Here is a 24,962-nt window from a genome sequence, read left to right on the forward strand (position 1 = left end):
TCTATGATATATAGGTGGGCACTGGTATATGTCGTGTCTATGATATATAGGTGGGCACTGGTATATGTCGTGTCTATGATATATAGGTGGGCACTGGTATATGTCGTGTCTATGATATATAGGTGGGCACTGGTATATGTCGTGTCTATGATATATAGGTGGGCACTGGTATATGTCGTGTCTATGATATATAGGTGGGCACTGGTATATGTCGTGTCTATGATATATAGGTGGGCACTGGTATATGTCGTGTCTATGATATATAGGTGGGCACTGGTATATGTCGTGTCTATGATATATAGGTGGGCACTGGTATATGTCGTGTCTATGATATATAGGTGGGCACTGGTATATGTCGTGTCTATGATATATAGGTGGGCACTGGTATATGTCGTGTCTATGATATATAGGTGGGCACTGGTATATGTCGTGTCTATGATATATAGGTGGGCACTGGTATATGTCGTGTCTATGATATATAGGTGGGCACTGGTATATGTCGTGTCTATGATATATAGGTGGGCACTGGTATATGTCGTGTCTATGATATATAGGTGGGCACTGGTATATGTCGTGTCTATGATATATAGGTGGGCACTGGTATATGTCGTGTCTATGATATATAGGTGGGCACTGGTATATGTCGTGTCTATGATATATAGGTGGGCACTGGTATATGTCGTGTCTGTGTCTCTCTTGACTACACACGACGACCTCCACGATATATACACTGCAGCAGGTTTTTTATTCCCAGGTGACGGCACTTTTCTACCAGGCTCTGCACCACAACAATCCTCCCTTCCCCGTACAACGCGCGGCCGCGCTCAGCATGAGCCGACTAAGGACGCAGAGCACAATCGCCTCTCACGCGGTTAAATGCGATTTAATCATTCAGAGCCTCTTGTAGCTTATTAACCAGAGAAGAAAGGAAAAAAGGAAAGAAAAACAAGAGCGCTATTATAGACCCTTGTTCAACTGCAATTATTATTTAACACTCAGCAAGAATGAAGAAGCAGAAGCCGGACCACTCGGGGTTATCTGAAGGGTCCGCAAACAAGTCTCCCTTGTAATTATGCTCACATAAAGGACATGCGCTACTGTCCATACAATACAAGGCTGATTGTATTGTACTCCTAGCAAGAGCACAAAACAAATAAAACGGGGGAAAGAAAAATACTGAACAAGTATGGAAATACTGCAGAAATCTCACATGTCCACACTCAGAACTTTACTCGTTAGAGCAGCAGATTGAGCTCCGGAGCTGCTGTTCTTATTGCAATTAGGCTGAAAGACAATTGTATATGGACGCCCACCTACATAAACAGGCCCAGGGGTCCACAAACTGCAACAGTGCAGCTGTGGTGAAACCACAACTCCCAGCATGGTCTTGATTTGGTGAGTAGAGTCCTGAGAACGGCTCCTACCTTCAAGAAATCGCCACTCTTCTTGCGATTAGCCGACTAATCAAAGGAAGATCCACGGACACAGTCATGTAAGAGGCGGTTCTCACAGCTCCTGCTCAGCAGCCACAGATTACAGACGTGGCCCATGGACCTGGTCCAGCCGCGGATGCCGTCACGTAAGAGGCGGTTCTCACAGCTCCTGCTCAGCAGCCACAGATTACAGACGTGGACCATGAACCAGGTCCAGCCGCAGATGTCGTCATGTAAGAGGCGGTTCTCACAGCTCCTGCTCAGCAGCCACAGATTACAGACGTGGACCATGAACCAGGTCCAGCCGCAGATGTCGTCATGTAAGAGGCGGTTCTCACAGCTCCTGTTCAGCAGCCACAGATTACAGACGTGGACCATGGACCAGGTCCAGCCGCAGATGCCGTCATGTAAGAGTCGGTTCTCACAGCTCCTGTTCAGCAGCCACAGATTACGGACGTGGACCATGAACCAGGTCCAGCCGCAGATGCCGTCATGTAAGAGTCGGTTCTCACAGCTCCTGTTCAGCAGCCACAGATTACAGACGTGGCCCATGGACCTGGTCCAGCCGCGGATGCCGTCATGTAAGAGGCGGTTCTCACAGCTCCTGTTCAGCAGCCACAGATTACGGACGTGGCCCATGGACCTGGTCCAGCCGCGGATGCCGTCATGTAAGAGTCGGTTCTCACAGCTCCTGTTCAGCAGCCACAGATTACGGACGTGGCCCATGGACCAGGTCCAGCCGCGGATGCCGTCATGTAAGAGGCGGTTCTCACAGCTCCTGTTCAGCAGCCACAGATTACGGACGTGGCCCATGGACCAGGTCCAGCCGCGGATGCCGTCATGTAAGAGGCGGTTCTCACAGCTCCTGTTCAGCAGCCACAGATTACGGACGTGGCCCATGGACCAGGTCCAGCCGCGGATGCCGTCATGTAAGAGGCAGTTCTCACAGCTCCTGTTCAGCAGCGTCAGATTACAGACGTGGCCCACGGACGTGGTCCTGTAATTGCCATGTGCCAACTCTACACAAAAGGTAATCAAAATCTTAAACTCCTGTTTACGTCTTAATTTTATTTTACCTAATGTGCATGAGGGTCTCAAATCTTACCCCTCTACACCTATTTAAAATAAATTGCATTCTCAGCTCAGCTATTTGTATGGTCAACTAAAAGGGGGTAAAGCACCAAAAATGCACAGGATCAGAAATCTAAGGGGTAGCGTTTCTCCTTGTGGAGAGTGACATACCGGTTCTGGCATGTCATGGTAAGGAGGCTTATTCGCTGTGCAATGCTCCTCTGGGAAATTTAATATGCAAATTGCCTCTTCAGAGAAAAAGAGGACTTGTACTCTATAGCGCCACCTATTGGAAGTAGAAATCCTACATGTCACAATCAACCCTTTAACGAGTCGTGCAATATGACTTAGGATAAAAGCCAAATCAGAATCTCAATTTGCAGACATGTTGTTTCGGGCTGTTGGCCCTCATCAGTGCAACGTATGAGAACTGATTTGGCGGCATGAGAGGATCTGGACTGAGGTCTAAGGGGTAACGTTTCTCCTTGTGGAGAGTGCCGCACTGGCTCTGGCATGTCAAGGTAACCATGTCTGACAATTGAGATTCTGATTTGGCCTTTATCCTAAGTCATATTGCACGACTCGTTAAAAGGGTTGATTGTGACTTGTAGGATCGCTGCTTCCAATAGGTGGCGCTATAGAGTTCAAGTCCTCTTTTTCTCTGAAGAGGCAATTTGCACAGGATCAGAGATAAATGCAGGATTGCTGGGGTCCATCTGCTCAGATGGCCCCTCCATTTGAACAGTGTGATAGGCAGTGAATAAAGATCACGCATATGCACTATGGCATTCGTGGTCACACATGCACGCTACTGGTCCTAAAGACCGAAGGTCAATGCGTGACCATCGCTCCACTTACTAATGGAGCAGTGGTCTCGCGTGTGAATAGCCGATCTATTTACACGAGGAATTGGAAGTCCTGTTCTTGGGATATGTTGCAGGCCCCCCACCAACCAAACATTTATAACCTATGGTCGTGCACATGAGAGGACACGCCATACACATGAGGTCTCGGCTCAGCCGAGCGTTCCTGCCTTATTAACAGAGAAGAAAAAGTCATTGTTACACTTCTGGCGGAGACTTAGGTTCCCTGGGGAGAACAAAATGTTCAGCCATTGAAATCCCAACTCCTTTTTCTCCACCATCATCATGATTTGGGGGACGATGTGGAGGCTTCCATGGAGGCCCCATTTATATTTGGACATTTCGAGGAGATCATATTCCATCAGTGGCTACAGATGACTCGAGCCCTGATCTTCAGGATGATGATGATGACCCCAGGCTTTTGGAGCTTCAGACCCTCCTTGATCAATCTACACGACACATATGATATCCCATGTGAACCTTGTACATTCTTACCATCAAGTGTCTGGGTAATGAGAGAGCCTGGAAACGACGAATATATTCTGAGGAGATGGTGGACAGGGGGTGATGGGCCGTCACCTCGTACTGCATACAAAAGCTGGTCCTGGGAATATGGGGACCTTCACTGAGATCCACAAAGTCGCCAAATCTGGAACGCAACAGAGATGTATGATAAGTTGGAAAAGATTCCTATTATAGTCCTGCTAATAAGGGACCACGACTAAGATGATCTAGGTATGAAGGATCCGCTCACTATGGTCGTCATACCAGGAAACGGGCCCGGCCACATGCTTTATACAGATTCTACAAACCTGCCCAGAATGGTGTAAAGTAATAATACACACCCCGCATCGGTCCTGGGGGCCCCACTGGTCTCTGTACTTCCAGGTATTCACTGGCTGCAGTGGTAAAATGTCTCCCGCCCCAGTTCTCTAATCCTGGAAGGCCAAGTATCTACAAAGATGACCAAGGACCCCTTTACCCACCGAACACTGTGCCTCATCCACTACAGCCCCCACTTTCCTTTGCACTTCCTGTTCCAGCCGAATGGTCATGTGACCACTGCAGCCAATCACACAGCTGTGCAGCAAGTACCGGGGACGTCCAGACACCAGTGGAGGACATTTGTTATGTTAGTATTCTTCATTTTATTATTTTAAAGGAAGCCTGATGTTTTAAACAAAAAAAAAATATTTTTTTTTTTTTTTTTTTTTTTTACAAGAGAGTCTGTCAGCACAAAATGACTGATCAAACCAAGCACAGATGCCAAACAGTTCAGTGCACCTTCCCAACTCCCACCACCCTCCACAATTGCCAGGAGCCAAAGAGGGGAGGGAATAGATGGAAACCAGGTGGAAAAGTGTACTGAACTGTTTGACCACGCCATTGTGGACCGAGCGCATGTGCTAGGTTTGAACAGTCATCTAGTGCTGACAGACTCTATATAGCCATGTAGGTTCAGATAAATACTGACCTGTGCACAGTCACCTTTCCCTCAGGGTGTTGTGCTGCCTTTTCTTCCAGCATCAGCAGCTTGTACCTGAGGAAACAACAGCCTCCAATTAATGTATAGGAAAACGTCACAAAAGTGACCAGAAAACAAATAACAACATCAGCAGAGATGCGAGCGCCAGTTTTAGGCTATGTTCACACATCATGGTTTTTTCAGCGTTTTTGATGCAGATTTTTATGCAAATTTTCAGCATTGAGCAGTAACAGCAAAGTCTATGAGAAATCAGAAGTCTGTTCACACATCATGGTTTTTTTTTGGTCAGTATTTTGTGCCTTGGTTCGGTTTTTTGGAAAATAGAGCATGTCACTTCTTTCAGCGTTTTTTGATGTGTTTCTTCAGCGGTTTTTTTTTTTACCACCCATTACTTCCTATGAAAAAACGCTGAAGAAACATCAAAAATGCATCAAAATTTGTATCAGCGTTTTTGATGCCAACATAGAATGGGGGTCTTTTTTTTTTTCCCGCACAGAACTTTATGTACATGCATAAAAAGAGAAAGGAGGACAGTGAAAACAACGCTGAAAAATGCACCAAAAATGCATCAAAAGAATCACCAAAACTGCAAGAAAAATCCTGAACAAAATGTCCTTGAAGATCAGGTTTTGCAGCAAATTTGTGACGCAAAAAAAACATGAAGTGTGAACATAGCCTTAGACGTCTCTCTATAGGTTCAACTATACATGGATGCTGGGAGTTATGATCTTAATGTCTGGGTAATACACAAAAAAAATCCAAAAAGCATTATTTAAAAAAAAAAAAAAAAAAAAAAAAAGTCTTAAAAACCTATAAAAACACAAAGCAAACCCCCCTGATCATAGATAACCTGTACAATAGTGTTAAAGCTTTAAAGGGGAATCTGTCACCACGTTTTTGCTTCCCTGACAACAGCACGATGTAGGGGTAGAGACCCTGATTCCAGCCATGTGACTTACTGAGCTCATGAATATGGAGGACTACACAGCAGGAGATTATCATTAGAGGACTAGTAAACCTGCTGCTGATAAAACGGATTTTATGAAGCCTACAGCAGGCGGCTCAGTAAGGGACACATCGCTGGAATCAAGGTCTCTGTCCTCACATTACGCTGTTCTCAGATTAGGTGGCAAAAATCTGGTGACAGATTCCCTTTAATTTATGGCCGATGGTACATGCAATTAAATAATGGAGCTTTAGAGAACAGTAGCATTTATTAAAGGTAGAACAAATAATACATTATAGGAAGTCACACATCCTTTTTAAAGGCTTTTTTTTTTTTTTTCTTTTAAGGTTTTATCTAAAAATGCCCCTAAAGTGGGGTTTTATCAATAACAATTAATAATCCCTTACTGCTGCTCGGGTAGTCCCTGTAGACACCGGAAATGATGACATCCCATTCAGTCAGTCACATGACAGCTGAAGCCAATCAGAGGGCTTAGTTGATGCAAACAGCAAGAGCTTTGGAACCCAGTGACAGGGAGCAGTGGTGACATCACTACCATAGTGAATATGACCGCTGCAGCCAGTCAACAAAAACCTGGGAGCAGGAGCAGAAGAACAAGAACAAGATTTAAGCTCCACTCTCACACCCAATTTTTGCATACGAGTGCTATACGTGATTTTCATGGCTAGCCCTCATACCGGTGATGGTCTATGAGGCCATTCACATTTCCATGCGTTCCGCAGAACATAGCGGAGGCATGTCCGATTTTGATCCGAGGGTCGAATCAAAATGACCAAAGTAAGTATGGGTCTGTGGAAAAATTGGATGATTTCCAAGAGTGTTTCGATTTTCACGGACTATCAGAAAACAGAAGGTGGAGAAACTTCCTTTTTTACTTCAGGTACGAGAGTAAGTGATTAAGCTCGGACCAGTGGGGTACCGCCAATGGCGGCAGGCCACGCGACTGCTATGGGGCCCGTGACGCGAGGGGGCCCCATAGCAGTCCAGGGGAGGACATACCGCCGCCGATGCAGCTGCTCCCTGCACGCGGCGGGCATGAAGCGATCCCTGCAGCTCTGCGGCTGACAGGAGGAAAATGGCAGCGGAGCTGGAGGGATCCGTTCTCTGCTTCCTCCTTGAAACAGACGCGCGCAGCTTGATGACATCATCATGCAGAGCTCGCCTGGGTCAGGAAGAAAGTTGCCAGCAACTAGGAGGATGCTGCAGGAGAGAGTGCTGAGAGGTAAGTTTTTGTTTTTTTTACTTAAAACGCTGGGGAGAGGAACAGGAGAATGAGGGGAGGTGGGGGAGAGCAATGAGGGGGATGGGTAGAGAAATGATGGGGATGATGGGGCTGGGGAGAGCAATGATGGAGATGGTGGGACTGGGGAGAGCAATGATGGGGATGGTGGCGACGGGGAGAGCAATGATGGGGCTGATGGAGCTGAGGAGATCAATGATGTGGATGGTGGGGCTGGGGAGAGCAATGATGGGACTGGGGAGAGCAATGATGGGGATGGTGGGGCTGGGAAGAGCAATGATGGGGCTGGGGAAAGCAATGATGGGGATGGTGGGACTGGGGAGAGCAATGATGGGGATGGTGAGGTTGGGGAGAGCAATGATGGGGCTGATGGAGCTGGGGAGAGCAATGATGGGGATGGTGGGGCTGGGGAAAGCAATGATGGGGATGGTGGGACTGGGGAGAGCAATGATGAGGATGGTGGAAATGGGGAGAGCAATGATGGGGCTGGAGAGAGCATTGATGGGGGTGCTAGGAAAGAGCAATGATGGGGGTGCTGGTAGAGAGCAATGATGGGGGTTTCACTTTGCTTGTACTGCAAAGCCTTGTATATTTTCCGTGTGCACATAGTCTTACAGTTAATTGGGGAGAGTCACAGAGATTGAATAATTTATATTATTGGGTGGCAGAGATTATAGTTAATGGGGGGCACAGTGCTGCTTATCACTTTGTATTTTCATTACTAAGTGGCTAATAGTATATTAATGGTGGGGTACATATCTGTATTCAGGGGCGCAGTGTGGGGGAGACAAGTATATATACAATATATGAGACCTTGTTATTTTTAGGGCTGTACTGATCATCGTGACAAGACGAGTCGTGGCTGGGAGATGTCGACATGAAGGTCTGACCAGATGGAGAAGAAGCAGCAGAAACTGACTCTGATCAGATGAGACGTCAGCGGTAAGTGCCTGGATGTAAATATTATTCTGTATCTGCACTGTGTGACTTGGAGTGATAATGTGATCTGTAAAATCCCTTAGGCTGCATTCTCACATTTGTGTGACATGTCCGTGTGCTGCCAGAATTTTTTATCGCATGGTCCACGGACTCGTACAGTTTTATAGATACATAACACATCCATGAAAATCACGGATCTGAGAATGAGATCTGTGAGAGTCAGAGAATGTCCTGTTCTGATCCAATTTTGAGGATTAGAATAGGACATGCTCAATGCGTCAGTAAAACAGGGTAGCACACCGACACTGCACACAGATGCAGGAATGTAGCCGTATTATGTATAGCATACTCAGTATATAGTGTACTCACTTATTATGTATAGCGCCGTCCTTAGTTATATAGTTTCACCTTTTTTTTATGTATAACACCCTCCCTTATTACGTATCATCCTCTCTAGCTCTAAGGGGTCACAGTTGGGGGATCACCATACTTTGCCCTGGGAGTTGACTTGGGGTACAGTAGGGACATTATACTGCGCATGTGGAGGAATTCACCATGGGGGTATCATACTTTTGTTGGCATGACACTTTATGGGACAATAAAAGAGGGATCTAGGACTACAGCAGGGGGAAAATTATTATGTAACGGATGGAAAGTTGTGAGATCTGCTCTTGTGTGACCACGACAATAATTAACTTTTTTTTTTTGGAGGGGGGGGCCCCAATTAGAACTTCTGCTATGGGGCCCCATGATTCCTATGTACGCCCCTGGCTCGGACCACCCTCTGATCAGTCTGATCTAAGTCTGAGCCTAAAATAGTGGAGACCTTCCCAATTTTTATCCGAGGGTCAAATCAAAATGAGCATTGCGAGTAGGGGTGTGTGGAAAAATCAGCCCACACTCGGATGACTTTTGAGAGTGTTCCAATTTCCACGGACTATCAGAAAAGATAAAGTGGAGAAACTTCCTTTTTTTCTCCAGGTACGAGAAAAAGTGATGACGCTCGGACCACACTCTGATCAGAGTCTGAGCCAAAAAAAACGCTTTTTTTTTTTTTGTACATGCGAGAAAAACGATCAGACGCCTGAATGAGGCCCAACACTAAGTGTATTATTTGTAATATGAGCAAGCAAATCAATTGCAAATTTCTTTTATTTTATCGAACACAGATAATGGCGAGCAGATGTTTATATGGGTTATCATTAAACAGACCTGGGGAGCAATATGCAGGCTCTGGCTATCACTATAAGACCATCAGCACTATCCCTTATTGGATTAATGAAGACCAGCTGAACACAGCTTCCCTGGGCTGGTGTCCACAGTTCAGGACCCAGTCCTTTGTCTGCCCTTACTCACACACTGAGGTCAACTTTGAATAGGGTCACTGTGCCGTGGTGGGATGGTTTTTATATTATTTTTGATCAAAAACAGTGTTACCAAGTATCCTATGCTATTTAAATGCTCTTTTGCTTTTTAATTCATTTACTTACAGCGAGGTTTGTTTATTTTGCTTCTTGTAGTTTTTTTCTGATTTATAGCCAGTGTAAATGTGCATTTATGTGCAGCATGTATACCAACTTAAACCAAGCTCAATTTTTGTTTTTTTATTTTTTTTTTAACACTGAGACTTTGTGGGGACTTATTAGGAGCTTAGCTTCACACAGGCGTCTTCTAACTGTCACAGTACTCGCAGGTAACTTGAGACTGTCTTTGATCATCCTGGAGCTGATCATTGGCTGAGCCTTTGCCATTCTGGCTATTCTACGATCCATTCGAATTGTAGTCTTTCGTTTTCTTTCACGTTGCTCTTGTTTTGCTTTTCATTTTAAAGCATTGGAGATCATTTTAGCTAAACAGCCGATCATTGTCTGCACTTCTCTATAAGTTTTACCCTCTCCAATCAACTTTTTAATCAAAGTACGCTGTTCTTCTGAACAAGGTCTCAAACGACCCATATTTCTCAGGCTTTCAAGGAGAAATGCATGTACAACATGTGCTGGCTTCACCCTTAAATAAGGGCCACCTGATTCACACCAGTTTCTTCACAGAATGATAGACCTCACTAATTGAACTCCACACTGCTATTATTTTGAACACACCTCCTTTCAATTAATTATTCAAATACACAGACTCAAAAACATTCAGATCATGAATGCGGAGTCTGTTGGTTTTCTTAGAATCTACTGCACCAAACGGTAAATTGTTTGACATGTGGAAATATAAATTATACCAAGAACAGTGAATAATCTGGTTAGTCGTATTGGACTGCTATTATTTTGTACACTACTGTATATGTGGGCCAGGTTTATCATCTCGCTGTGTGCAGAGATAACACGGTAATTGTCATCTGTAGTAATGCATATTTTACAAACTCTGATAATCTAACATACATAGCGCAGCGGAGGTGCCGGATCATCAGATACTCCCAAAAGCAGTTCTTTACATAGGTCGTGGTCATCAACTACCCAATATTTGGGGTATGATGCATTTTGACAAGCCCTGTATGTGGTGTTTATGAGCTTTTTATCTCCACTAAGTTTTATGATTAAACTGGCACAATTGCATTGCAAAACCAATATTAATTGGCTCTATGAAGAACTGTAACTGTCGGGTGTGTCAGAAATGACAGACAGTCGCCCTGCAGTTGGTTGCAGGAGATCTCTACATTTGGCAGTACAGACATCTTCTTAGAGGCTGTCTCTAGGGCCCAGCGGCTACCTCCCTCTGGCTAATTAACACCCTGCCTGGGTGTATAAATACCTGCTATGTTTCAGATCACAGGGCGATGGTGGATCAACCTAGGAGGTCTCCACTTTACCCCTTTCTCTAGAGTCTGGGCTCCCTTTCCCTCTTCCCTTTGTCACTCAAGGTGTGGGAAAGACTTAGTGCAACACTGTCTGCCTCCAGCTCGTCCCTCCCGTCTGTGTCTGCCTCCAGCTCGTCCCTCCCGTCTGTGTCTGCCTCCAGCTCGTCCCTCCCGTCTGTGTCTGCCTCCAGCTCGTCCCTCCCGTCTGTGTCTGCCTCCAGCTCGTCCCTCCCGTCTGTGTCTGCCTCCAGCTCGTCCCTCCCGTCTGTGTCTGCCTCCAGCTCGTCCCTCCCGTCTGTGTCTGCCTCCAGCTCGTCCCTCCCGTCTGTGTCTGCCTCCAGCTCGTCCCTCCCGTCTGTGTCTGCCTCCAGCTCGTCCCTCCCGTCTGTGTCTGCCTCCAGCTCGTCCCTCCCGTCTGTGTCTGCCTCCAGCTCGTCCCTCCCGTCTGTGTCTGCCTCCAGCTCGTCCCTCCCGTCTGTGTCTGCCTCCAGCTCGTCCCTCCCGTCTGTGTCTGCCTCTAGCTGCTCCCTTTTGTCTGTGATATCTAGCTTCTCCCCCTCTCCATAGAATTATTATAAGCACCAACTGTCATCTTTGTCATGAGAAAATCTGTTTTCACTAAAGAGAGATAGTACCATGAATTGAGAGTGGAAGATCTATTTAGGAGGGGAAAGAAACAAAATTCTCAGATAAAAATACATAACTTTGTAATATATGTTATGTGAACTATTGATTTATTAAATAAAAATTAAAAACAATTACCGTACTCCTTAAATTTAGCTCCTGAGGATCCATAGAAAACATCCATGTGCATACCATAGATCTTAAACACAAAATTAGGCAGTTTGACTCCCCCCCACCCCAGAAAATCACTCCAAAAGTACCAGCCGCTGGGAGGGGGTTCTCAATCTCACCTGCTGCCCCCTGCCTGATGTCAAATATAATCCATTTCTAGCAGCAGAAATGGCAGAACAGTAAGCGTCTCTGCTCCTGCCTTCTTCTTTGTCATAATGTATACAGGCATTACAGAAAGGTGGGATTTCAGTTTGGGCAGGCAGCAGCAATGCATGCTGGGAAGTGCGGGGAAAGGCATTTCAAACACCTATAGTGCTGTCAGAATGCTAATAAAAAGTATTCGTCCAATCAAAACAGTGAATTGTTACAGAGAATGAGAATGGGGACAGTTCCTAGACATAGGCAAGTGCATAAAAAGCAATTTTCAGTTTATGTGGGGAAGGACACGTACATTGTTAGCGTGCAGGACTACACTGACTTTTCCGCCTCCTGTTAGCCGGCCCTAATACATTTCTGAGCCAATCTTGTGCGTTTGGGGTAGCTGGTGATGACAGGAGACGGCTTCAGATCAGTAATACGTACATCTCTTATACGGTAGTTTATGCATTTTGCTTCTCTTTATCTTTCTCGGCGGCGACACATAAATGAGCAGGAATATGTTACACACGAGCCCCGGGGCTTCCGCTCACGCTGGGCCGCACTTAACACATGATGATCAAAGAACAGACATGCAAGACTAAATCATAGAGACGCCAGGCTCACATACAAGAAAGTGCTGATCGGGGTGAAGGTTACCGGAGGAAGCGGCATGGCTTCATTTAAGTTGCATTTGCATGTGGTTACATCTCAAACATAACTCTGCTTTAACCCCTTCTTCAGCCTTTAGCATGTATAGAATGAAGACATTATGAAGCTCCTCAGAGGACATCCTCCACCTGAAGACTGTATTTAGCTACCCAGACCCCTTCACTAGCTGTCAGAGGAGCACCATCCCTCCGGTGCCCTGAATATCCTACATGCCCTCCATGAGCCTTCACACCCAAAGCATCAACTCTTGGGGCAGACAACACAGCCGACCAATTCTGCCCAAAAATTGTCATGTTTGGCCGATTTTGCTCTTCTCTGTACGACCACTGATCGGCCTTGGTCAGACGGCTGTAATGAGCTTGTCTTTTATTATTACTATTATTTATTTTAAAAGGGAATCTGCCAGTAAGATGACTCCCTCTTCTTTCCAAACCACTCATATGGTCATCGAGGTCTTTGAAATATAAATCCATTGACACCTTTATATCTTCTATCTGTTGCTGCATTTCTGAATAATTAGCATTTTAAGTTAAATGCACGTAAGTGCTGTAGGTGTGACGGAGCCAGAGTCTCATCAGGTTGTTTCCCCGCTCGGCACCATTCTCTCTAGCCCGATTGATAGCTCACTGTCCGATTTCTGTGCCTGGCACCTGGCGTCACACAATGGGCTATCAATCAAGCTTAAGAGGTTGGTGCTGGGTAGGAAAACAACCTGTGGAAGCAAAGGCTTGGGAAGAGCTCTGTCAAGTTCAAAGCACTTAACATGTCTTTTGGATTAAAATACTAATTACTTTGGAATGCAGCAACAGATAGAAGATATAAAAGTGTAGATGGATTTACATTTCAAAGACCTGTGTACCCATATACGTCTACATGGTTTAGGAGGCGTGGGGGTTGATCTTACTGACAGATTCCCATAAAACACCATGAACTCCAGAGCGCCGTACATGTTTACATACATCTTAACACATATGAAATATTAACAAGTACAAGAAAATATTGGTGACAAACTGGGAGAGGACCCTGACCTTAAGGCCTTGACTCTAAGATATTGGAGAGGAGTACAGTAGATTGAGGGGTTGGAACAGCACAAGTAGTGGTCAAGTGGCAGTGGGGTTCTTGCAGGTTCTTCTGAAAAGATTAGTTTTGTGGTTGTATCTGAAGGTTTCAGTCTGATGTGCTGGGGAGCAGAGTTCCAAAATAGAGGGGATGCTCAGGAGAAATCTTGTAAATGGTTGTGTGAGGATAATACAAGGGAGGAGGACAGAAGGAGATCTTGTGAAGATCGGAGATTACATGTGGGGATGAATTTGGGGATTAGAATGGAGATATATGGAGGAGACAGATTATAGTCGGCCTTGAAAGCAATTTAAACTGTATTCTTTGGGTAATTAGAAGCCAGAGAAGGGATTGGCAGAGGGGAGAGGTAGATTGATAGGGCAACGGAGTTGATGATAGACCACAGAGGAGGATGTTGCAGTATTCAACGTGGGAAATAAGGGCATATACTAACAATTTTGTTGACTCAGGGGAGGAGGGAAAGGACGGATTTGGGAAATGTTCTTGACTTGGAGGTGAGAGGAGGTGATAACGGCTTGGATTTGACACTGGGAAAAGCATTAAGTAATTTATTGTGATTGCCAGATCTGGGGGGGGGGAGTGAGTGGGACAGAGGGTAGATGAGTTTGGTTTTGTCCACATTGAGTTTTAGAAAGCATGATGAGAAGAAGGAAGATATGCCACTCGGATTCTGGACAGTAGTGAGGTGACATCTGGGTCGAGAAGTAGATCTGAGGTGTCATCAGCATATAGGTGGAATATACATTGAAAGTAATGGGGCTTTATGAGGAGTCCAGGCCAAATATTTAAATGGAGAGGAGTCCAGGGCTCCACAGAGAGTTGAGAGACATGGCCAGAGAAACCAGAAAGCGCCAAATGTATGGTTAGTGACGCATGAGAAGATCCAGGAATAGGGCCAAGTGTGTGATGCCAAGAGAAGAAAGGATTTTCAGTAGGAGGAAGTAGTTGACTGTGTCAAAGGCAGAAGACAAGTCTAGTACGAAAAGTACAGAGTATGGTCTATTAGCAGGTCATTTGTTACTTTAGTTCGGGCCATTTCAGTAGAACAGCAGGGACGAAAGCCGGATCGTAGCTGGTCGAAGAGTATGTTGGATGCGAGATAGAAGGAGCGTCAGTATTACGCCATAAATCTTAGCCCGACCATTTGTCTAATACCTGAACGAACAGCATCATATATCCCTAAGGCACGGGCGTGCAGGTTAATAGATCTACAGTTGGACTGGGCATATATCCCTAAGGCACGGGCGTGCAGGTTAATAGATCTACAGTTGGACTGGGCATATATCCCTAAGGCACGGGCGTGCAGGTTAATAGATCTACAGTTGGACTGGGCATATATCCCTAAGGCACGGGCGTGCAGGTTAATAGATCTACAGTTGGACTGGGAGTCACAAGTTTGACAATAACATAATAGGGCAGTAAATGGCATTAAACATTAAGCACTGTCCCGTTCTACAGGACGTGGGGGGCGCGGGCCTGCCGCCCTCTCTCTACAGGCCGCGCGGGCCTGCCGCCCTCTCTCTACAGGCCGCGCGGGCCTGCCGCCCTCTCTCTACAGGCCGCGGGGGGCGCGGGCCTGCCGCCCTCTCTCTACAGGCCGCGGGGGGCGCGGGCCTGCCGCCCTCTCTCTACAGGCCGCGGGGGGCGCGGGCCTGCCGCCCTCTCTCTACAGGCCGCGGGGGGCGCGGGCCTGCCGCCCTCTCTCTACAAGCCGCGGGGGGCGCGGGCCTGCCGCCCTCTCTACAGGACGCGGGGGGCGCTGACCTGCCGCCCTCTCTCTACAGGACGCGGGGGGCGCGGGCCTGCCGCCCTTTCTCTACAGGACGCGGGCCTGCCGCCTACTCTCTCTACAGGAAGTGGGGGGCAGGCCTACGTCTCTCTACAGGAAGTGGGGGGCAGGCCTACGTCTCTCTACAGGAAGTGGGGGCAGGCCTATGTCTCTCTACAGGAAGCGGGGGCGGGACTCCCTATTCTTACTCTCCTGTTTGTCAAATTGCATACAGGCATTGCAGAATGGAAGGCTTCCAGTCAGGACAGGAAACCACTGACCATTACAAGCACCATGCACGCTGGGAAGTGAGAGAAGGGAAGTTCTAGCTCCTACAGTGCTGGTAGAATGCTAATAAGAATGATCCATGCAAAAAAAGCGCGGATGGCAAATTATAGAGTATGAAAATCTTGACAGAATAGGACATATCAGACTGGTATATAAACCAAAAGCAATTTTAATTTGTTGTGGTAAATGCGGGCAGCAAGATGATGCTTTTCTACAGATTTTGTGTCACTTTATAGTTGTTTTTTTTTACCACAATGCATTCCTGCAGGTATAATTAAAAATGACCCTTAATTCTTGCTTTCCACAATAGATAGAAAATATTTTCCTTTTATAAATATGACATTTCTGAAAATGGCAGAAATTGCATTCAGGAGACGATCACATCCAGCCCCAATGCCACGCTGTGTAAGCAGCTATTCATTTCAGGAATGCTACTCACTGCTCGAAAAGTCTAGACTACGGCATAGAAATCAACGGTATTAAAAGCTTTGCAAGTCCGGAGAGGAACGACTGAACAATTTTTCAGCATTAGTCACACAGGAGTGTCATATGGCTTATCTGCACTGCAGGAAGCCCGTAATTCCCTCCACTGTACACGGCCCATTGCGCTACCACCGTCACATATATACCCGTCATTATTAACACTATAACGACAACACAACCAGAATGGTCACACACATATCACATGCCCAGCAGAATACTGTGGGCCCAGCATCCCCGATGTGCACATTTTTGTACATTTTGTTCAGCCCCACTATCGGTCTCACTAACAACTTGTTGGTCCTACTACACTAACGAGCAAAAGGGTAACAATGTTTTAAACTTTTCACTTTCGGGCTGAAGAGATGAAGAATCCTCAACTTCAAAAATGTCATAAGGAGCGTAGGCTCGATTTTGAAAAAAAAAGTACAAAAATTGGACAGTAGAAGATCGGAAGTGGGTTGTTTGGAGAGAGGAGACGAAAGTCAATACACCGGCCTCTGATGGTGCAAATGGGTCTGGAAGAAACAAGAGAAAAGGGGCTAATGGATCGAGAAACTGAGGGAACTGTCAAGTTCGGTGGAGGAAGCCTGATGATATGGGGTTGTTTCTCCGCCAAAAGGCGCTGGATACTTGACCAAGATCGATGGTGGTCTCAATGCTGAGCTATATGCGAGTATCCTACGAGGCGAGTTACTTTGTACACTCGAGTACTATGGGTATGAAAAGGACGAGCGTGTTCCAGCAGGACAATGACCCAAAGCGCACGTTGAGATTGGCGAAGAAATGAATTAATGCCAATGAAGTAGATTGGCCCCCACAGTCTCCACACCTCAACCCAATTGAACACTTGTGGGTAGAGTTGAAGAAAAAGCTGTATACATACCCGTGTGAGGCGACCAGTATGCACCAACTTTGGGGACGAGTAGAAGAGACCTGGGATCAGATATCAGTCTAGACATGCTGGAATCTGATCGAGAGCATGCCCAGAAGGATTCAGGCAGCGCTGAAAGCCAAAAAGGTGGATTTACAAAATACTGACAAAATAATAAAAATTTAAAATTTAGATTTTTAGGAGCAAAACAGTAACAATGCAGTGACATGAGAAGAACCGGCATAACTAATCATACGCTAAATAGATGCAAATCAAATTTATGTAAGAGATAACCAAGATGATCGTCAATAAAATGATGGTAGTCTCATGTTGGACGCAGAAGTGGACGGTGAGATATGGAGCCTGAAAGTGAAAATCTCAGAACATTGTTACCTTTTGGCTTGTCAGTGTATATAAGACAGTCAAGCAGCGCTGTGGACACCGGTAAAGACTTTGTATCCAGCCCCCCCGCCCTTCTAAAGCCTCTGGAGAACTTACTGAAGATGTATTAAAGAGGACCAGACACCACGTTAAAAGGGGACAGTTTTTGCTTTGATTCAGTTAGTTTTTTTAGTGTTTTTTTTTTTTTTTTTTTTTTTAAATCTGCCACATGGTTCTGGGAGATATGGATCTATCTAGTGCAAATTTTTCTAAGATTTACTAAAGGGGCGTGGCAAATGGCACCCTAAAGACACGCCCCAGAGGATCTGAGCCACGCCCCCTTGGTTAAAGACCATAATAATTAGCAAGTGTAAAAATACCAATATCTCTGGAACTATGTGGCAGATGCCAAGTGCTCTTTAAGGTACTGATACAACGTCAATGGCGTCAGCTGAGCAATACCGCCTGATCTCCTGAACCTGCATGTGGGGAGAGAGGAGAAGACATTTTTTTTTCCCTGTAAGAACAAAGGATTGGGCGTGCTGAAATTCAGCATGCCTGGTCCTTCTCATTTGATCACCAGGTGAATTAGAAGAATTTGCCCAAAACTGCTGATCTCCGTAGGACTGGATGACTACTTACTGTGCACAGGGTTCTGCAAACCCCATCCAATGGTAGCTCAATTTCATGTCTGACAGTAGCCAAGCTGCATCAGTTTATTGCCCTCTACTTAAACATATTCGCACTTAGTTCCATGTGTATGTCGGAGTCGGGATAAATAGCTGTCCGAGGTATATCGCCATCACATCAGTAAGGAGATGACTGGGGCAAACCGCTGCTACATTGACGTGGAAGCACATCAGCGGTGCAATACCGAGAAATGTGTAAGTAAGGCTCCGTCACAGTCAGGGGTCCCAGCAGTCAGGGGTCCCAGAACAGCGCAGTGAAATCAGCTGAATACTCGGGGAATATGTGGCTGGACAAGATAACCATTTAGGCTATGTTCACACATCATGTTTTTTTCAGCGTTTTTTTTATGCAGTTTTTATGCAAATTTTCAGCAGCGTTTTGCAGAACCAGAAAAGACTGAGACACCAGAATTCTCTGTTCACACATCTTGGGTTTTTTTTTTTGGTTCAGGATTTTGTTCTTTGCATGTTTTTTAGGAAAATAGAGCAGGTCGCTTCTTTCAGTGTTTTTTTCACCCATAGGAAGTAACAGGTGGTTAAAAAAAACGCTGAAAAAAAAAAAACACACCTAAATTTGTATCGGCGTTTAGGTCTTTTTTTCTCACATGTACATGCATAAAAAGAGACAGAAGGACAGTGGAAAAAAAAGCTTAAAAAAGCACCAAAACTGCAAGAAAAATCCTGAACAAAATGCCCTTGAAGATCAGGTTTTGGCTGCAGAAAATTGACGCCAAAAAAAAAACATGATGTGTGAACATAGCCTTAGAGTGAAGCTGGTAAAAATGCTATTTAGCTGCAGATATCGAGTTAATCTGCAAGTAAATGGAGTTAAAATGCTGCCTGGCGGCCTTACTGAGAGTGCAGCTACTGTAAGAAAATTAACTTTATTCCTCCCGGGAGTCGCTCACGCTCAGTTATAGGGGCGTGCACGGAGAGATGACAGTAATCTCAATAAATTGCGAGTAGCGCCTATAATCCGCCCAGACAGTATGATTGACAGCCTGCTAGGCAGTGTGTGTGCAGGGCAGGGTGACAAAGTATCAGGGAAGGATTACCGCCGCCGCTCACAGTACAGTGAGCCGTGATCCCAACACCTCCCTAATGACTGGAAGAAATCGGCTGCAGGGAGGATAAAAACTCATTTTCTCCAGGTAGCCGCACTTCCAGTAAGGCAGGCAGCATTTTAATAATATTTCCCTGTAGATTAACCCTAGCTTTTAAAAAGGAACTATACATTTACAAGTTTTTTTCCTATTTTGAGCCTGTACTCCCCTCTGTGCTTTCAGGCAGGAGCTGTGCACCTCTCAGGGGGGAGAGGGGTTTGATCGGCGAGGGTCCGAGTCCTTAGCATGCAATTGTAAGGGCGCTGAAATACGAAAGAGCTTGATAAAGCTTCAGGCGCAGCTCCACTTCTTTGATTTTTTAGTAATCAATCTAGATGCACATTTCCAGGTTGCTCATTGCTATAATACGGCGTATACTAACTTCTGAGGCCTCCTGTGTCTTAGTAAATCTCCATTTCCATATGAATGCTTGCAGATTTTTTTTCCCCTATAAATATGGATAAAAAAAAAAAAAAAAAACAACATCCTTGCATGCTGCATGAGGCGTCCTATAATAAGGGCATTATCTCCTAGATCTGTCGAGTACGGCGCTGCGCAGAGCACCTACAGCTCCGCAGCGCACAGCCGCAGGGCCGACATGTGCCTCCGTACCAGGGGCCGATTTCCTGCTGGTGAAAACAGGGAAATATTTTTAATTTCTCAGATCTGGTCCTGTTTGATCGAAGCTACACAATTATTGTAATATATTAGTATTATTCCGTCGTACGTGTTCCCCAAAGGTCGATCTGAACGTTCCGCCACAAAACACTTTGCTACCTGAATGCTGGAGATGTTTCCATACACTTTGCTTTTTTTACACCAGGAAATATTTGCTTCCGATGATTAATAATAGAAATTGTGCAGAACATTTACATCCTGGCGGAACGTTCTCTGCTCTCGGTACAAAGTATCCACAGTGCGGCGTCCGGCGGGAGGGTTCACAAAGGAAGGAGAAGAAAGCCGCATTATTCTACGCATCGCGCTCCACAATTACAACGCTTTGGGATTTTTTTTTTTTTGTGTATTAAAAAATGTAGAATAAAATGATTGTAAATGTAAGAGACTCACGGATTGTACTGGAAGATCTCTCTGCCGACCTTCTCCTCCACTTCTAAACACTCAAATGGCAAATCTCTGCTTATAAGTTTAAGCGCATCCTTGGTGAATGAATGGAGGTTCTCCTGCAGAAGAGACGGAGGGGGACAAAAAAAAAAGTACATGGGTCAAAAACGTCTTGAGGCAGCACAGCGAGATATATCAGAAGCTTTGATCATCGGGGCTCCGGGTGCGTTGATCTTCATTGATCGCTGCTCTCTGCCAACACTGAAGAAGGGCTCAACCGAAAAAACAAGGGTTCAGTCTTGAGTCTTGGAAGAAAAATGATCAGTGGAGCATTTCTGCTCCTTTTTTGCGATTAAAGTGAATCTGTCAGCAGGTTTTTGCTATATAATCTGAAAGCAGCATGATGCAGGGGCAGAGACCCCGATTCCAAAGATGTGTCACTTATTAGGCTGTGTTTTGCTGTTTCAATACACTCAGTGTTTTATCAGGAGGAGATTATCACTACAGGACTAGGGGCCTCGTGCCACTTAGTCCAACCACTCCCCCAATAATGATTAGCAGCTTTCTGTCACTACACAATGTACACAGCAAGCTGCCAATCAGTGGAGAGGGCGGAGTTATACACAGCAAGCTGCCAATCAGTGATGTGGGGGCGGGGTTATACACAGCAAGCTGCCAATCAGTGGAGCGGGCGGAGTTATACACAGCAAGCTGCCAATCAGTGATGTGGGGGCGGGGTTATACAGGGCTCAGCATTCAGAGCTCTGCTAGATATATAGCAGAGTAAACTGATTATATCACAGCTGCAGCACCCAGTAAACTAAGGGATACATTGACGGAATCAGGGACTCTGCCCCTGTATCATGCTGCTGTCAGATTCCCTCTATTTGGGGGGTCTTCACATTTCAAAAGGATTATTCCCCTTTTGGATATTTTTAGGGGCTTTCTAATGGAGGGATATGGATGTTATAGTGCGGGTGACCCTGCTCAGGACCCCACCTCTACGATTCAAAACGTAGAGCGGTAAATTTGCATAGCCTTTGAATGTTATGGACGGCCATGTAATACTAGTTTCGGCGGTGGCTTCCTCTATGGACCACTAGCAATCAGCTAACGGCCAAAGTGCCTGTGTTATTTCTGATGAGACTATCCCTTTAAAGCATATCCACAGGATATGTCATAATGACAGAGGCAGACCCCATTTCTGACCTCTGTTCACCAATTCCAGGTTGCTGCATTCTCCATACACTTCAATGGAAAGGTGACGCTGTCCTCTCCGGTGAAGTATATAGGGGGTTATGGAGGAAGCCAAGCAAGGGCATCAGGCATTTGTCCCTAGATATACATGTGTGTTATTTTGGGGGGACACGGCTTTGCTTTTACACTCAGATCCTAAATTAAATGGAGCACAACAACACAGCATCATTTCCAATAGTCCAATGCAAAGAGGTGCCAAACAGATGATGATAATACAGGTTATAATAACCGCATTCACTTGGAAGCATAGGATACACCCTTTCCCTTTCAATATTAAAAATGAATTTAAACACAGAGGCTGCCCAAAATAATTCTCTCTACATCCACTATGAAGGGGCATTGGACCGCCCAGTGTCATTAGCAATTACAGCTTAGAGATCTGCTATTGAAACGGCTGAATTGTGGTCTGGAATTAAATGAATTAGAGAGAATATTTCATAAAAAAGGGATTTTTCTAAGTTACTATTTGGTATTCTGAGACGGTCTCTGCAGCAATACTTGTAATCGTCTGGAGATGCTGCACTTGGAACTGCAATTTCTGGAGCACATTTTATGGGTATTCAGATTGAAGGAGCAACAGGGACACCCACTGGAGACACGAAATGTATCGCATCTAGTGACAGAAGCTATGGAATATGTATGTGCAGCAGGACAAAGGATGCAGGAACAGGGACACCCACTGGAGACACGAAATGTATAGCATCTAGTGACAGAAGCTATGGAATATGTATGTGCAGCAGGACAAAGGATGCAGGAACACAGACACCCACTGGAGACACGAAATGTATCGCATCTAATGACAGAAGCTATGGAATATGTATGTGCAGCAGGACAAAGGATGCAGGAACAGGGACACCCACTGGAGATACGAAATGTATCGCATCTAGTGACAGAAGCTATGGAATATGTATGTGCAGCAGGACAAAGGATGCAGGAACAGGGACACCCACTGGAGACACGAAATGTATCGCATCTAATGACAGAAGCTATGGAATATGTATGTGCAGCAGGACAAAGGATGCAGCAACACAGACACCCACTGGAGATACGAAATGTATCGCATCTAGTGACAGAAGCTATGGAATATGTATGTGCAGCAGGACAAAGGATGCAGGAACAGGGACACCCACTGGAGACACGAAATGTATCGCATCTAGTGACAGAAGCTATGGAATATGTAGGTGCAGCAGGACAAAGGATGCAGGAACAGGGACACCCACTGGAGATACGAAATGTATCGCATCTAATGACAGAAGCTATGGAATATGTATGTGCAGCAGGACAAAGGATGCAGGAACAGGGACACCCACTGGAGATACGAAATGTATCGCATCTAGTGACAGAAGCTATGGAATATGTATGTGCAGCAGGACAAAGGATGCAGGAACAGGGACACCCACTGGAGACAAGAAATGTATCGCATCTAGTGATAGAAGCTATGAAATATGTATTTGCAGCAGGACCCAGGATGCAGGAACAGGGACACCCACTGGAGATACGAAATGTATCGCATCTAGTGATAGAAGCTATGTAATATGTATTTGCAGCAGGACAAAGGATGCAGCAACAGGGACACCCACTGGAGACACGAAATGTATCGTCGCATCTAGTGACAGAAGCTATGTAATATGTATGTGCAGCAGGACAAAGGATGCCATGTATTCTCAATCAGTGCCCGTTACTTAAAGGGAACCTGTCACTCCATTCATGCTGCCCAAACCACAGGCAGCAGACATCACAGCACGGATTGCAGCTAGGCATGTTTGAATGTAGTTTGAAATTGCTGGAAGGCTTTTCCCAGCGCTGCTAGAAATTGACGGATCTCTCCAATGCGTTTACATGGGAGAGACCTGTCAATCACCCAAAGTGATGAGGGGAGTAGCCAGCCGGGGGCACCACTGGGCTCGTCTCCTCTCTCCCTATGGTCCCTGGCCGGGTCTTCAAACTATATTTTCACAGACAAATATACACCTGACTGCAATCATGAAGCCAGGCTCCGATTCATGCTGCCCGTGGTCTGGGGGCAGCGTAAATTGACTAACAGGTTCCCTTTAAAGTATTCACCTACTAAGACATCCTAATAGTTTAAGGATCTCTGCATATCCAGTTCTAAAATACACTGCTCAAAAAATAAAGGGAACACTTAAACAACAGAATATAACTCCAAGTAAATCAAACTTCTGTGAAATCAAACTGTCCACTTAGGAGGCAACACTGATTGACAATCAATTTCACATGCTGTATTTTAATACTGGTTGAAGCTTCATTTTTCTAATCATGCTAAAAATCTGTGCAGATATTAATGATAATGGTGGTGGTGCACCCACTAGAGGGAGCCTGAGAGCTAACTCCATACAGTGAACCCTATTAATACTGACTAGTGATGAGCGAGCCTGCTCGTTTAACCCTTTCACCAAGCACGCTCGGGTGCTTACCAAGTATCTTCGGCGTGCTCGTATATTAAGTTCGAGTCCCTGCGTCTGCATGATTTATGGCTGTTGGACAGCCTTAACACATGCAGGGATTGCCTGTTTGTTAGGGAATCCTCACAAGTGTTGAGGCTGTCTTACAGCCGTAAATCATGCAGACACAGGGACTCGAACATAATATACGAGCACGCCGAAGATACTTGGATAACACTAGAACATGCTCACTCATCACTAAATAGCGACCCTTCTAATCAGCTCTTAAAAACCCTTTAGGACCAGATGATTTTTCACTTCTACAGTTTTGGTTCCCCCCCCCCTTGTTTTAAGAACCATCTTTTTTTATTTTTCTATGGCTATGGCCATATGAGGGCTTTCTCTTTTGTGGGACAATTTATTTTATCATGTACTACAAAACGGGGAAAAAAATTCCAAATATTGATCACGCTTTGGGTAGAGGGGGAGGAAGGGAACTGCAGTAACTGGAAGACCGCAAATCTGGCGTTTTGATTTTTGTTTTTGGCTTTCATTTTATTTTTTAAGTAACTTAACATTTTGATAGACTTTTACAGATGCGGCGATATCATTTACGTTCTTCATGTTAAAACTAGGAAAAGGGGGCAGATTTAACTTTTGATGTTTGTTTTTTTTTACCTCAAATTTTTAGTCCCCTCAGGGGACTTTAGCCTGCGATCCTTTCATCACTTTACTATATACTGCAGTATATAATTCACGGTTTCCTACAACTCAGCCCACACAGCTTAGCTTCAGAGGAGTACCAAGATGGCAGTGACGTTGACTTTCAGCAGACCACCCCCAGCTGCCATTGTAATAAATCAGTGTTCACAGTATATAAATGACACTAAAGTGATTGACAGCAGCATTTAAAACGGTATTCCCATCCCCAAGATACTATCCCAATATGTAGTAGGTGTAATATTATTACTAATAATAATAATAATAATAATAATAGCATGCATCTACAATTAGAAATGTAGTATACTTTTTCTGATTCGTTAGGTCTCTTTCCTCATGTGCAGGCATTGCAGGACCTCACATATCCGTGGTTACCACCACTAGCAACTAGCTAACAAACTGTCACCATCAGTGGTCGTAACCATGGATACCCAAGGTCCTGCAATGCCTG

The 24,962-nt window shown here is 45.3% G+C and overlaps 1 protein-coding gene across 1 annotated transcript in view; it reads right to left on the minus strand.

Moving 5' to 3' along the window:
* Nucleotides 1-24,962, minus strand: part of MRPL39 (mitochondrial ribosomal protein L39) — an 89,737-nt gene that overhangs the window by 27,831 nt on the left and 36,944 nt on the right. Inside the window, exons 6-8 of the mRNA XM_073670815.1 lie at nucleotides 20,139-20,251; nucleotides 4,842-4,907; nucleotides 3,863-4,016 (exon numbers count right to left, since the gene is read on the minus strand). Of these exons, the coding sequence (XP_073526916.1) occupies nucleotides 3,863-4,016; nucleotides 4,842-4,907; nucleotides 20,139-20,251 (333 nt within the window). The remainder of the gene's footprint in view (nucleotides 1-3,862; nucleotides 4,017-4,841; nucleotides 4,908-20,138; nucleotides 20,252-24,962) is intronic.

Source organism: Phyllobates terribilis, unplaced genomic scaffold, assembly GCF_046119375.1.
Source record: "Phyllobates terribilis strain yellow unplaced genomic scaffold, ASM4611937v1 Scaffold_2__4_contigs__length_985480577, whole genome shotgun sequence".
Taxonomy (NCBI): Eukaryota; Metazoa; Chordata; class Amphibia; order Anura; family Dendrobatidae; genus Phyllobates; species Phyllobates terribilis.